General features: G+C 44.4%; 1 protein-coding gene and 1 long non-coding RNA gene across 4 annotated transcripts in view; one reads left to right on the forward strand and one right to left on the reverse strand.

Annotated features, from left to right (window-relative positions):
* SUFU (SUFU negative regulator of hedgehog signaling) overlaps positions 1-13,766 on the forward strand; it is a 90,242-nt gene that overhangs the window by 422 nt on the left and 76,054 nt on the right. For 2 of the 3 annotated variants that reach the window (XM_068197927.1, XM_068197928.1), the window contains exon 2: positions 5,570-5,704. In XM_068197927.1, coding sequence (XP_068054028.1) covers positions 5,570-5,704 — 135 coding nt within the window. Of the gene's footprint in view, positions 1-2,933; positions 3,075-5,569; positions 5,705-13,766 lie in introns of those variants that run through there. The other variant, XM_068197929.1, reaches the window with a different exon arrangement.
* LOC137478232 (uncharacterized) lies at positions 891-2,807 on the reverse strand. Its single transcript, XR_011001466.1, has 2 exons — positions 2,680-2,807; positions 891-1,983 (listed from the first exon to the last, which is right to left on the reverse strand). It is a non-coding gene; the product is annotated as an uncharacterized lncRNA (long non-coding RNA).

A 13,766-nucleotide genomic window follows, 5' to 3' on the forward strand; every position in this document is an offset into this window, starting at 1 on the left:
GGAGTGGGAGAGGTTTGGGAGAAGCACTGGGGCTGGGGCCTTTGCGCGGGGTAAGCTGCAGGGGCTGGGGAGGGTTGTAGCAAGGGGAGAGGGACTGGGGGTTGCGTCCTGCGTTAGGGGTGCGATGCAAGAGTTCTGGGGACATGCAGCGGGTCTGCGGATGGGGGGATTGGGGGTGCAGTTGGTTGCCCAGGTGTGTGTTTGGAGGGGGCTCCTGGGGAGACTGTGCTGGCAGTAGGAGAAGGGTCTAGAGAGGTGTGCACTGAAGACAGGAGAGTATATTGGGGTTTCTGGGGTGATTTGGAGGGTCCACGAGTGAGGGGTTGCTGATGAAGGCCCCAGCCGGGGCAGATCTTATGAAAAGGGAGTGCGTGTTACTCACTGGAGGTGTTCCCACAGAAGGTGAGGGTCTGGAGTTTCCCCCCCGGTCAGGAGGCACCGGCTCTGTCTTCTGGCCGGGAGCCTGGGGCTCGAGTGTGGCGGCACCGACCGGAGTGAAGCCGCTGTTGCAGCCTGCAGGCCGGACACATGCCCTGGGTAGCCGTAAAGCCCACGGGGCAGTGCCCGCTTCTCTTGGCCTTACGTAGCCAAGTGTTATCACAGACCGTGAATCTGCTGTTCAGTGTCTCTGCTGACACAGTGTCTGACACCAGGAACAGCAGTTGTTTATGTGGGAGAGTGGCATGAAGGAAGTTCTTGGATGTTCAGCTATCAAGATAAGTGTCTAGCACCTGATCCCGTGTGAAGAAGAGTTCCTTTTGCATTTTCCTATTGCTTAGCTGCTCAGCCCCTTCTTCTGGGGCTAAGGAACATGATCAAGTCACTCCTGAATGTTTTCTTTATGTGACATTGGCCAGTCCCTACCCTACCACTTGAAAAAAAAAAACTAGTAAATGCTCAACTTCTTTATTTACAGCTCATTTCAACCTGTATGTTTTTATCTAATTAGAGTCCTGAGCAACAGCAGAATAACATCCTCCTTGTGTGCTGCTCTGACAGACAAAGCTATTGATGTTTTTGTCCACAGAAGTGTTGTTTTTCAAGTGACTCTAGCAAGAAGTTTGTCTGTTAGCCCTTATTGCCTAGGGGAGTATTGTATTAAAATGACACAGTGGGCTGAGATAAGATATTGCAAATCTGAGACTTCAAAATATAAATAATTTCTTAGTCATCTGTGCACATCAGGACTTTGGTGGTGGTCTGATCAGTCTGTTTTTACACCTATGTCTAATCTTAGATACTCATGAAGCGTTTCCAGTCACGTTAGCACTTCTTTTCTATCAGCATCTTAAAACATACTGACTATATTGACATAAGATTTGTGGAGGTTGAGGGAAATTTAGGTCTATAGTGAAGAATGGCAAAGGCCCTTGTTTGGGAAGAAACCTTGTTGCTTAAGGGATTGATTAGGATTTCGCTGCAGTTGGAGCTCAAACACTAAAAGAATTGCTGCTGGCAGTGATGGCAGGTTGCAAGTAAGAAGTAATGTGAAGGCCTGTTTATCCTGGCATTTTCCACTTAGTGGTTCCTCCAGCTCTTAGCTCAGCCAGCAGTGAGAGCTGAGAGCCTCTGTTGTAGAGGTGAGCTTCCTACTGCTGTCCTGTGCAGGAAATGCTTGTGTGAGGTAAAGCCTCCATGGACGCCAGAAGTTTTCTCTCCTGTTGTTGGGTGAAACTTGGAGCTTGGTTTTGTTGAGTCTGGTAGAACGACTCCTGCTACAGCGCTCTCTGCTAATCTGTCCTACTCTGCCTGGGCCGCCAGCTATTAGCTGGTTTAGATTAGAAGAGGAAATGGCTGAATGAAATTCTCTGCCTTAGGAGAAATATTGTAACACTAATCAGCTTTTAATTATATGTATCAGTTTCTCTACGGTTAACAGCGATTTGTTGTTTTTTGTTCAGGGAGCTGAAGTTGTAGTCTTTGGCTTGCAGATCAGAGCAGATCCTAACTGTGTAACGTTGGAGAATCTGCAGAACTCCATGGCTGTTGCATAAAGGGGTTTAGCCATGTGGGTTATTTAATGGAACTGGTCTTTTAAAATGCTATTTGCATACCTTGGGAGAGAGCTTGGGATCTAATCAGAACTTCTTGGAAGAGTTTCTGTCTGTTTTTGTGAAGGCCGTGCAGCAAGATGGAGTTTGTTGATATCCAGTATCCACTTTTATTATAAAATGTGGTAGAGTATCTCAAATTGAAATGTCCTGTTGCATAGAATTGCTGGTGAAAAAAATCAAATTTGTTCATTTTTTGTGATAGGTTTTGAAATAAGCATAATTTGGGCTCGACTACTGGATTTTTATCACCTGTCTTAAATTTAGGCCATTCTCACAGTGAGCTGTGGTCTGCGGCCTTTTGGGAATCGCAGACTACTTCTGAAAGGTTGTCAAAAGGTAGCAGTGAAGAGCAATCCTATTGTCAGCTGCTGGGAAGTGACTACAAACAGTACACTAAGGACTTTTCGGGGTGAATGAATTAGGAGTTTTCCAATGTCTTTCCATTGTGGGTCTCTTTCCTCTCTGCATTTTGTGTTTCTGCTTCCACACAAACTTCAGAGCGCTCTTAACATCAGTCAAAAGAAGACTCTTGGTGCAGATGCAAATACAGGGTTTTCCCTGAGGCGGCCCTTCCTGCTCCTGAATGAGCTCCATTAATAGAGAATGTAACAAATTTGTACTGTACCTCTGGCTTTGAAGTTGGGCTCTTCCTAATAAAATCCTCCAACGCTTCCAGCTCTTTGTGTGAGTGCATGTACTGATATGTAGATTGTGATACAAGGTCGAACCCTGCCACGGCAGCGTGGGCGGGAGGATGTACCACAGCAGCGCCGACAGAGCGGTGAAACCTGCCACCGAAACTGGATAAATATCTGTGCTGACTAACCTTTGGTGAGCGTTATTGCCATGGCTGTGTTACTGTGTGCTGCAGGTAGCTGGCTTAAAGCTCGCGCTGAATACTTGTGCAGTTGCGGTGGTTTTGGGATAGGTGTATGGCTTGGATATGTGTTTTTCAAAATTTAATTAGTCACTGCTGCAGGCTTTTAGTCTACATCTCTTCCAAGGCTACTACACTTCTCAGTGAGTAAAGATGGTGTGACCGGATCATTGAGCAACACGTGAACCAGTTGGTAGTGAATTCTGGCCAGGACTGAGCTCAGCTCCTCCAGGCCACCTGGTGCCACACTGCTGTGGCCACCTCTTAGGTAGTGTGGTGCTGCAGGTCTCCAAAGAAGTTTGGCCTGTGGAGACAAACGCAGGATTGCTGGCAGGAGTGAGGGAGAGGTGTCTGGCTTGCCTGGTGCTGTCCTAGGCAGGACTTGCCATCTGCGTCAGACCTGACAAGTATGTTTGAGTAGCCCTAGGGAAACGCATGTACTCATGGAATAGTCCCTGTCCTGAAAAGGGCAGTGTAGAGGTTTCTCTTGTGTGTTGTCAGTATCAGAGTGCCTGTGTCAGCAGTGTTCCAACATTGATTGTTTGACTTCTAAAGTGTTATTAAAGCTAGTTTGGAAGCAGGTTTTCTTCATGTAGGAGGTGCTGGTTGCTTAGCAGTGTTCTCTTCATTGCAAAGCCCACAAAACTGCTCTGAGCACTAACCTCTCATGCTGGCCAGTGCATGAACCTCCCTCACTCTGGAGTCCTCCCAGTCCAGTAATAATTGTGTGTGGCTGCTGCTGGTCACTGCTGCTCCTCAAGGGTAAGTGACCATCCTGGCTGGAATTGCTTCCATCTGACTGCTTCCATCATGGATCCCTGGAGGGCTGAGCACTGGCCAGGACATAGGTGCTGTGCTCTGAACAGAGCCACCTGGATGGATGCTTGTGGTAGAGACCTCAGCCTCCAGTGTGACCTGATGCCAGTGAAAGGGAACAGGTGAGAAAAGGGTGTCAGAGGGGACTTGTTTTTTCCTGAGTGTTTCAAACTATTGCTAGACTTTGAAAATGGGTTTTTTCAGGTGTCTACTGAAGATCAAACTCAGCTCCATCCTGGGGTCTGACACACTCTGCCCGTGTTTGCTCACCAATTTGCCTTTTATGTCATGAAGATCCACTTGTCATGCGAGGAGGCTGCATTGTTTTGTTGTAGCCTTTGACAATGGACACCTGTGCCACTACTGGGGGTGAGCTGCTCATCCCCTCTGTCCTACCCCAGTATCCTGGGCTGCATCTTTGACTGACCTGCTGGAGAAACTGCAACTGGTCTCAGTCACCACGATGGCCTTATATGACTTAAGAGGGGGAAGCTGTACCACATAAAGTCAGTCATGTTAGACAAGTGCTTTGGTTTTTTGCCAGCAGCAGTAGGAGCAAGGCAGCACAGCACACCTGTGGAGAAGCCTTTTAGTACGCCAAGCTGATATGCTGTTTTGTACAGACTTGATAAGACTGGGCAACGGGAGGAGGGCAGAGGATATAAAATAGTGTTTCATTGTCACTAGGGCTGGATCCATCTGTCCAGCCATGGAGACTGTGTATGATGATACACAAACCCCCAGGACAAGTGAAGAAAGCACAGCCATGCCGTGCAACCTGCAGATGATTGTGTCAGGGTCTAAACAGACAATAGACATGAGAGGAATTGATGTGTAGAATCATTTGTTCCAGTGAATGGGGTCGTATGAGTTTGGGTTTTCTTGTTTGGAGCAGCTGAGAGTTTTACTTGAAGACACAAAGGCACAAAGTGGTTACACAGCTGCTCAGCTGTGCCATAAGTGCTTGTGGAAGGTGTTCTGTGATTGCCAGGGCAAACAGCAAAACAGTCCAGCATGTTCCTTCCTTCAGCAGGGTGTTGTCCTGTCTTAGCTCAGACAGAGGTGATGCGAGTGGCAGGAGGATGTGCTCTGCTCTCTGCTGGCACACAGCCTCAATTCCCTGTGCCTTGTAGCAGGAAGGGTGGCTGCAGGCTTTGGGGGTTGCTTTGTACCACAACCTGCCTGTACTGCGTTGACTTTTGAGTTATGTTCTTTTAAGGAAGCCATTCTGATGCTGATGCAGAGGGTACAGCGGTGCCTTTTACTCATTCTTGTTTAATGCAAGTGGTGTATTTTTAGAAGTTTTGCTGCTAGTTTTACTGAATCAATGTTTTTCTCCTCCACTGTCTGAACTATTTTGTCTGTGTTCAGAAGTATGGATTACTCGCCTCAAAACTTAAGTCATTTCAAAATTGCTTGAGGAGTAGCATCGCTTTTTTTGAGGTATGTGCCTCTGGACTAAATTAAGAGTTTGCAATGCAGATACAGCCCTTGCTCTTTTACTAGAACAGTTTTTCGATTTTCTTTGTGTTTTTTGGAAGCTTTAATATGATTTTCCAGAGGTTTTTATGCTTTAACATTAAAAACATTTTTAGCATGTTGTACACATATACTTTGTCTTCCTGTGCTCAAAGCTTTCTGGACTTAACCTAACCTTTCTCCTCAATCTTTTTTTTTTTTTTTTTTTTTTAAGAGGTGATTTGAATGTTCTAGTTTTTGTTTTAAACCAGGTCTTTGTACAACCACTTGTAGCACCTGGGGAAAGTTACTCTTTGTCTTGAGTGAATTAACTTACGCAAGAATTTTTCTGTTTTTTATGCAGGTTGGGAGGACCTGACCCTCTGGACTATGTTAGCATGTACAGAAACCTGGGAAACCCAGCACTGAATGTTCCTGAGCACTGGCACTATGTCAGCTTTGGCTTAAGTGACTTGTATGGAGACAACAGAGTGCATGAGTAAGTGTCATTAAGGTTCTGTAGCTGTGTGTTGTGTTTTGTGTTTCGTTTTGGGGGTGTGTAGGTAAAACCCTGTCCTGCTGCTCATATTATTTGAACAGCTGGTTTTCTGTTGAGAACACTCTAGCCCTGGTCTCAAAAAAAGATGACATATGCCTGTTCTTGCATGTGGAAGATATTCTATGTTCCCCTCTGCAGGCTTTGAATGCAGTATATTTCCTTTCAGTGTTAAGTTGAGTGGATTTTTGTTTAAATTTCTTTTAACTTGTTGGGAAATTTTCTTTTAACTGTCTTGTTGTGTTTTTCACACTCTGTAATCTGTTATGGTGGTATGCTTAAATCCTGACCCCTCCCTGTGCATGTTAAATGCCTTCCTCTGGAAAACTGCTGTAAGGGCATTTTTGCTGTTGCTGGCACAGCAGTGTTACTGTCAGCAGACTGCCACTCCAGTGGCTGCTGTATAAAGTGCCAATTTGTGTAACAGAAGCCTAAAACTCTAATTGTTTGACTGTCTTTTCTCTAGTAATTAAATTATTATCTTAGGTTGTTGGTATGAATGCTTTCTAGCAGGAACTTTGGATTAGACCAAGCAGGCAGCATGAGCTAACCCTATTCTTGTCTTCCGTTAGCTGACCTTACTGCTTAACTCCAGTTAAAGTGAGTTGCAGCAGCCAAGCCATCATGATTTTGGGGCTGTGAAAGTGGCCTTTTGACTAGCCAGAAATGGCACAATGTTTCTGCTGTTCTGTTTACTGAAACTATCTTTGCACTGTGTTATAGTTGCAGGATAAGTGCCCTTGATGAATGGTGTAGCGAAGGCTCCAATTTGTTCACACAAGCGTTCCTCCATTTGTTTGTCTTGGTTAAGGTTCAGCCACCAGGTTTTTTTCCATCAAAGTGCTTCTCTTGCAACAGCAGCAGTCGGGCAGTTTCTTTAACTTTACCCATTCCTCAAGGCAGTTTCTCCTGTTTTTTTTCTCCTTGTGTTTGTGATTACAGAACTGTTTTTCAGAAGACAAGTCTGGAGTTTATACAGGACCCTAATGTCACAGATATCTGCCTGGGACGTTTAACCAGTGTGTCTACTAACAACAAACCCCAGTCGATAGTTGCAGGGGCAGAGGAAAAGTAGGGCAAGTGAAAGAAATGAAGTTTAAGGCTTCATTCCCTCACAAGAGATCTTAGCATGAACACGTAGGCATTCACATGGTGCTTTTGTTTATAGATCAGGTGTGTGTTTCCCTTTTCTCTGTGTGGCTGGAATAGCATCCTCAGCTCCACAGTACTGTGTCCTTGTGTCACTTGCCCTAGATGTTCAGCTGTCTGCAGTCTGTCACCTTTAATTCGGCCTCATTCTTGGAGCTACAAAGCTTAATAGTATTTGTCCTGTTGGGTAGGCTGGTTCTACCTTGTCTGCAAAAGTCGTAATATACAATTATGCATGTGGTAGCGCTGTCAAGACCTACACATCTCCTCAACACTGAAAGTGAAGTTACCAGCTGGTACATGAGCACTGTAGACTGGCTGAGAAAAGCTTTTCAAAGGAGCTGAGCACTCACCAGCAGTTCTCACTCCCAAGAGCAATTGCTGTTTGCTAAAACTGCTCTGGAAATTTGATGGCTGTGGGAATTGCACCTCACCAGCCCAGCCCTGGGTGCACACTGTAGGAATGTTCTGGATTTTCCTATGCACTCAGGAAGTTCTTGTTCTCTGACAGGGAATTTAATAAAGCTTGAAGAAAATATGTCTCTTTTTTGCTTGAAGGGCTTTGGGATTCTGCTGTCCCAGGTAAAGTGTGCTGTAGAATGGTTGGCAGGAGCATGGGGTTGCAGGGTAGTTGTTTAAATCTTCAGTATATTTCCTTTAAAACAACTGTGTTACTCTGCTCAGTTGCCCTGGCCTCTGGAGACAAGAAAGGTTGGTTTGTTTTTTTTTTTTTTTTGTTTGTTTTTGGTTTTTTTTTTTTTTTTTTTTCATTTGTTTCCAGCTGTCTACAAAGAGTGCAGAGCTGGATCTGCTTGTGACAGTCAGCAAGGTTCCTACTACAGTGATATGCTTCCATAGCCTTGCTGTCCTTTGTACTTTAGAAGGGGAAAGATAGAACACTACCAAAGGTCTTGTTAATTGCCCAGTTTGGGTAATGTGTAGCTTACTTCTTGTGGACCTCTCATGGTAATATAGTACAGTCTAGAACAATTATAAAGCAGTATTAAATGAAAAGGACTTTTTGATTTAATTTTTGAGTGAACTAACACTGAATTGGAGGCCCCTGTATTTTTATTTATAATGGAATAGCAAACAGATGTAGCAAATAATGTGAAAATGTTGACTTTAATTTATATTTTTTAATAAGAACCTGAAAAGTCTGAAGTAGAGCTCTCCCGGTGCCTCCTTGTTGACAGATTTATTTTCAGTTAAAGCAGCACTGTTTCCTGCTCTGCTTACGTATCAGCTATACTCTGCTTACAGAACCAGTCTGGTTTTAAGAATCTGTAGAATAAGATGGAAGAAATCTAGGAATTTCAAACAAGGAAACCTTTTTCGTTTAAAACCCCTCAGTGTTTCATGGTATAATGGCAACCATGACACCAGCTGTGCTGAGCTGATAGCTCTAAAAATCCTAAATCATGATGTCATGACAACATAAGGCCTTTCAGTGGGATTTCATGCCAAGCTGCTTGCATGGAAATAAGTCTCTCCAGTTGAGAATGTTGCACAACTTGAGTGGCAGCAGAAATCCTTCCAGGATGTTTTTGCAAGTTATACTCCATTTTTAGCTTTTTCTATCTTGTTTCTAATCAAAACAAATGTGTAACTTCTTGCATCTATTCAGCAGGGTTAAAGTAGGGCCTTTTTTTTCAGACTGTTCTTGTATTCTGAGGAGATTCTGCACTGCAGTGGCGAGTGTGTACAGCCTGCTGGCAGGCAGCATGAGGCCAGTGCAGTCTGGGAGAGGAGGTGCTGAGTTCTGCACTCTTGTCCACCCCTTGCTGGCAGCAGCTGCCCACAGCAATGCCAGCAGCACGGAACATGTCCCTGTGTGTCTGCACAAAGCCAGTGCCTCAGCTGGCAGTTGCAGGTTCGTGCTCTGATGCCAGGCCATCAGCGAGGTCAAGGGACAGGTGCCTGATCATTCCTGCAGATTACAAACATTATGGTGACTTCTTCCTTGGTGGAGAGCAGGTGCACAGGAAGGCAGCATCAGCAGGTGTAGCTGGACTTGGGCTCCATCAGTGGCAGTGCTAGCTTCAGCTGAGCGCTGCCTTTGCAGCAGCCCTTGGGAGTCTCTGACCCAGGAGGCAATGGGCAGAAACTGATGCATAGGAAGCTCCACCTGCAGATGAGGAAGAACCTAATTGCTGTGTGGGTGACCATGCACAGATTGTCCAGAGAGGCTGTGGAGATACTAAAGAACCGTCTGGACACAATTCTGTGCCCTGTGCTCTGTGATTACCCTGCATGAGCAGGAAGGTTGGACTAGATGACACACTATGATCCCTTTCAACTTCACCCATTCTGCGATTCTGTGTTACTGTGGTGCCACAGTGTTTGCCAGCCCCAGACTGTGCTGGCACAGGTTTGCTGTCCAGGGCTGTCCAGGGACTAAGAAGGAAAATGTGTTTTTCCCAGACTGGCTTCTGACTTCAGTTTGCTCTAAGGCCAAGGTTGAATCTCCACTTAACTGTTCTGTAGTTCGAGTGCTCATTCTTAACACTTTAAAGAAGTGCATGGAAAGTGAAAACCATGATGCAATAGAATTCCTGAACACCTTGAATAGTCTTATTTGTATTAAAATTGCAGGGTTGTAATTCAGAGCTGAAATAGAAAGTAAGGCTTAAATTATGGATAGATTGAGATAAGATTTTTATTTGTGGTCTTCCCACATCCTGCAAAGTGACATGCCAACTGTGTTTAGATGTTTAGTACATCAGCTTCATACTGACAAGGGTGGTGGGTTTTGGGGTTTTTTGGTTTTGTTTCTTTTCCTGGCCCCTAGCCAGGAGCTGAAGTGCAGCATCCCATTTGCATAAAACCGGAGAGATTACAGCTGCCTTCATCTCTATTACAGATGCAGGGTACCACCCGCTGAGACAACAGGTTCCAACTTGCTGTGGTCCTTTTGATTTGTGCTGCTTTCCATTTGGATCAGGAGGGAGCGGTGCATGCCGGGATAACGTGTTGTCTCTGTGGGTGGTGCCTCCCTATTAAAGGTGAGGGTAAGCATGAGCCTTTCAAGATCTTCAGTCCAGCTTGTGTTCTGCTTGCTTGTATAGATCCTCTGAATGACCTTAACTTGTAAAAGGGCAAGGATGCTTGTTAGAGTTGGGAGGAAGAAAAAGGAGCGCAAAAGTGGATCAGGTAACCAATACAAGGCTTGCAGAGGGGTGGATGTTTTCTAGAAGGATTCTTCTGAGTATAAAAGGAGTTTGAAAAGAGTATTTAGAAAATAGCCTGGAAGTTGGAGCAAGTGCTCTCTCTCTTTTGAGTGCATGCTGGCTTCTCCTTTGAACCTGCATGAATGTAGGACGGAGTGGTGCTGACAGCTATCACTTTAGTGGCCTCTTAGTTCTGTAGCCTTTCATAAATTTAAAAGCTCACTGCCCTCAGCTTGCCCACCTTTAGCCTTAAATTTTGCTATTTAATGGGTCCCTAAGTGCTATATAAACCACATGCCTAAAGCACTGCTGAAATATTACACCAAACTCCAAGGTAACTGAATGCTTTTAAAACGGTGGAGTGTCACTCTGCCCCTCTTTGTTTTCATGATAAAATACAGGGCCTTTTGGAAGATGGTAAATTAGAGAGAGGTGGTAGATCCATATTTCAGATAATATTTGTAAAGTTCAGCATGTCTACCTTGAGAGGTTGCTGGAAGTGGAGCATCTGCCCTAGCTAAATGGAATTACATGGAAGAGAAGATCAGTGAGCATCAGTTTAGGAAAGCAGTACAAGAGGCAGGACTTTGAGGAGAGAGGGTCCAAGGTGGGTACCATACCCTGGACTTCCTTTTTCTTCCCAGGTCTTGTTTGCCTATCAAAGACTGACCCTAAATGTAATGCTTATTTTTTCATTTGGTCTTCTGCCTGAGGCAGAGAGGAGAGAGGAAGGTTCATGGCAGAGTGCAAAGGGAGAGGCCATAGAATTTGGGAGTTCTGTAACAAAAAAACACCAATGTTTTCTTTCCGTGATAGTTTATTTGAGAATCTGTCAGAGTAGGAAAGAGTAGCTGCACAGCACAATAAAATCTGTCTTTTAATGGATTTTTTTTTTGTGATTAGATTTTTTCATATCTATAAAGATATGAGTTAGAATGAGCTTTTTCTTAAAATTAAGGTACTTTTAACAAGTCTCACCTGTGTGGATTCTCTGGTGTCTAGAAATAGAGGTGTGCTTCTACTGAAACTTGCTTACTGGGAACACCTGTAGATCCTTCTCTTCTGTCTGGCTATTTGTTTTTGCATACTTTGCCGAAATGTGACATTTTTTTGAAACAACTCTCCCTCAGAAGGACTGGATTGAATTTGACCAATAAGTTCAGACATTTTAAAGAAGCATATGCACAAATGTGATCATGTAGGGTTCAATTCTCTATTTCCCAGACAAAAAAAAAACCCACCAGTTAAACCAAGCATCATGCCTATTTATGTGTCCCACTGAGGGTGTCCCTCCAGTGACTGCCCTGCACCAGAACCCTCTAAGGCTTGTGTTTCACTGCTGGAGGCAGACCTCCCCTGAAGCTATGGTCACCACAGGGAAATCTGATTTTCCCTCCTCCAAGGCAGAGTGCACTTGGCTTCCAAATGTCACTTGCTGGAGGTAGTTAGTACCCTTAATGAAATGGAAGATGTAGGCCACCTACGGAGAGCAGCCTGCTTTGTGCTGCGGTCTGTCTGTGTTTACGTGCAGGGGTTGTGGGACGAGACCACTCTTGAACTGTGCTAGATTTGGAATGTTTTTTTGAAGCATTGAAGGAAATTCATTTAACATTTACAGCACAGTTGTTGAATTTACAAGAAGGACTGTTTTCAATAAAAAAAAAAGGGGAAAAAGATTGGAAGAAGGATTAGTGCTGAGCATTGAAGGCAAACACCACTTCCTGTTCGGTGGTGTCTGCACTCTGGTGCTGCATCCTGTTAGGATGAGCCTCTTGCTGCCATGCAGGGGAAGGGGCATAGTGCTCGAACTGGATGATTTTATGGGTTCTTTTTTGCCAGCAGAACTTCCACATTTATGATCTTGGCGCATTGGAGGAGAGTTGATCTGAGACATGGCTTCCTTTCTCTGACCTCCAAGTTGGGTTAGTGCTGAATGATGTGGGAGAGTTTGGAGGCTCTGCTCTCTCAGTCAGTTCAGCCAGCCAGGAAGAGAAGCAACTGGGGATCAAAAGTGGGTCTTCCAGTGAAAGATTGCTTTATGTGATAAAGATCTGTTTGTGATGTTTTAAAAATCAAGAGTTAAAAAACAGTCGGCTTTTTATTCAGTGAGACACGAAGGTAAAAGTATTTTTGAGCGGTGCAGCCATTTCAGCTGTGAGATCATTGACATTTTTTAATCCATTTGCTGCCTGGAATAGAGATACTAACAAAATAAAGGTTTGAAGAAGTAGATCTGAATGCTGTTATTCATACCTAATCCCCTTTGTTTTTTCCTCAATGTGTTTTTAGTGTTGGGAATGTGCCTTCTTGACTAGTACTAGAATAGTGCATGTTTCTTGATGAGTCAGTGGCTACAGCTGGTAACGACAAATTACCACTGATAATAATGTTACCAATTTTATGTGAAATTTGAGCTATTGGTGTTTCTCTCTTTTATGCTCTGTGGTGATGACCTAACTCAGCTGCCTCTCTACTGTCATCTCAGTTTTGAATCAAGGCCCAATAGGCAGTGACACCAGGCTAACAAAAGAGGGCTGCAAATCTTGGTGGTCTCCCATTCAGATGGTATTGCCTTCCTTGGACAAAGGGGTGAGTAGGGCTCCTGAGTGCCACTCTGCCTCTAGGGATGGTAAACAAGGAACGGATCACTGGTGGGAGGCATTTTTTCATCACTTGACAAAGCTGGGTAGATGGGATACCACCTGACAAAGGGCTGAGGTTTAAAGGAAGATTTTGCAAGGGCTCTTAAGAACAAAAAGAAAAAAAATAGGCCAGAAAACTGTTTTTTTCAGGGTGTAAACAGGGTGGGCGGAGGTGAAGGGGGACTCGGCCATTCTTGGGGAGCTCTGATTTAAGCTCAGAGGATACAGACAAGGGAAGGAGGGAAGAGTGCACAGATGGCTCATTGTTTTGTCTAGCTCAGCATTCTTGTACTGCCGAAGTGAAGGGCAATTGTTTTAAAATCCTTTTTGCGAGAAGTGCTCTTTGCTTTCCAGCTATCCCTGGTCCCTGAGCTGCAAACTGTAAACCACAGGGACTGGTCTTAAATGCCCATTTGTTTTAGAGGGTCAGTTCAGGGGGCCCTGGGAAGTTGCTGGGCAGCAAGGCATTGCTTCTATAAAGGAATGGGGGAAAAAGAGTACTCCTGGGAAAAATGCACTGCAGCATTTGGAGGGGAGGCGAGAACAAAAGGATGCACGCAGAGGGGCTGATGCAGACCAGTGTCTGGCTTGGGGGCCTTTACCAAAGCTAGGAAATGTAGCATGAAACATACCTTACCTGCAATGATGTCTGATGTACAGTATAGATTTCTTATAGTATTTCACTCTTTTTTGTAACAAATAATTAATTAGTATAAAGAAATACTGCCATTTCTATACTGTTATTCTTTCTACTGCTCCAGTTGCACTGGCACAGCTCCTTCCCCTCCTCCCCTGTAAATTGTTGTGGCCTTTCTGGAGCAGGGGCCTTTTTTGGCATAGTCGACAAAAATAAACCATAAAGGCAGCTGTTGTTATGAATAAGGCTCAACAGGGGAATTTTACCAGTAGAACTACAGCAATATAATTATACTGGTAGACTAGTTACAGTAAATTTCCTCATGAAGACAAGCCTTAAGTTGACATTTCCTAGCTAAGTTGTATCCATATGTATAACCTTATTACGCAAAAACAGTATGTCTCTGG

The sequence above is a fragment of the Anomalospiza imberbis genome, chromosome 8, assembly GCF_031753505.1.
Source record: "Anomalospiza imberbis isolate Cuckoo-Finch-1a 21T00152 chromosome 8, ASM3175350v1, whole genome shotgun sequence".
NCBI classification, from domain to species: domain Eukaryota; kingdom Metazoa; phylum Chordata; class Aves; order Passeriformes; family Viduidae; genus Anomalospiza; species Anomalospiza imberbis.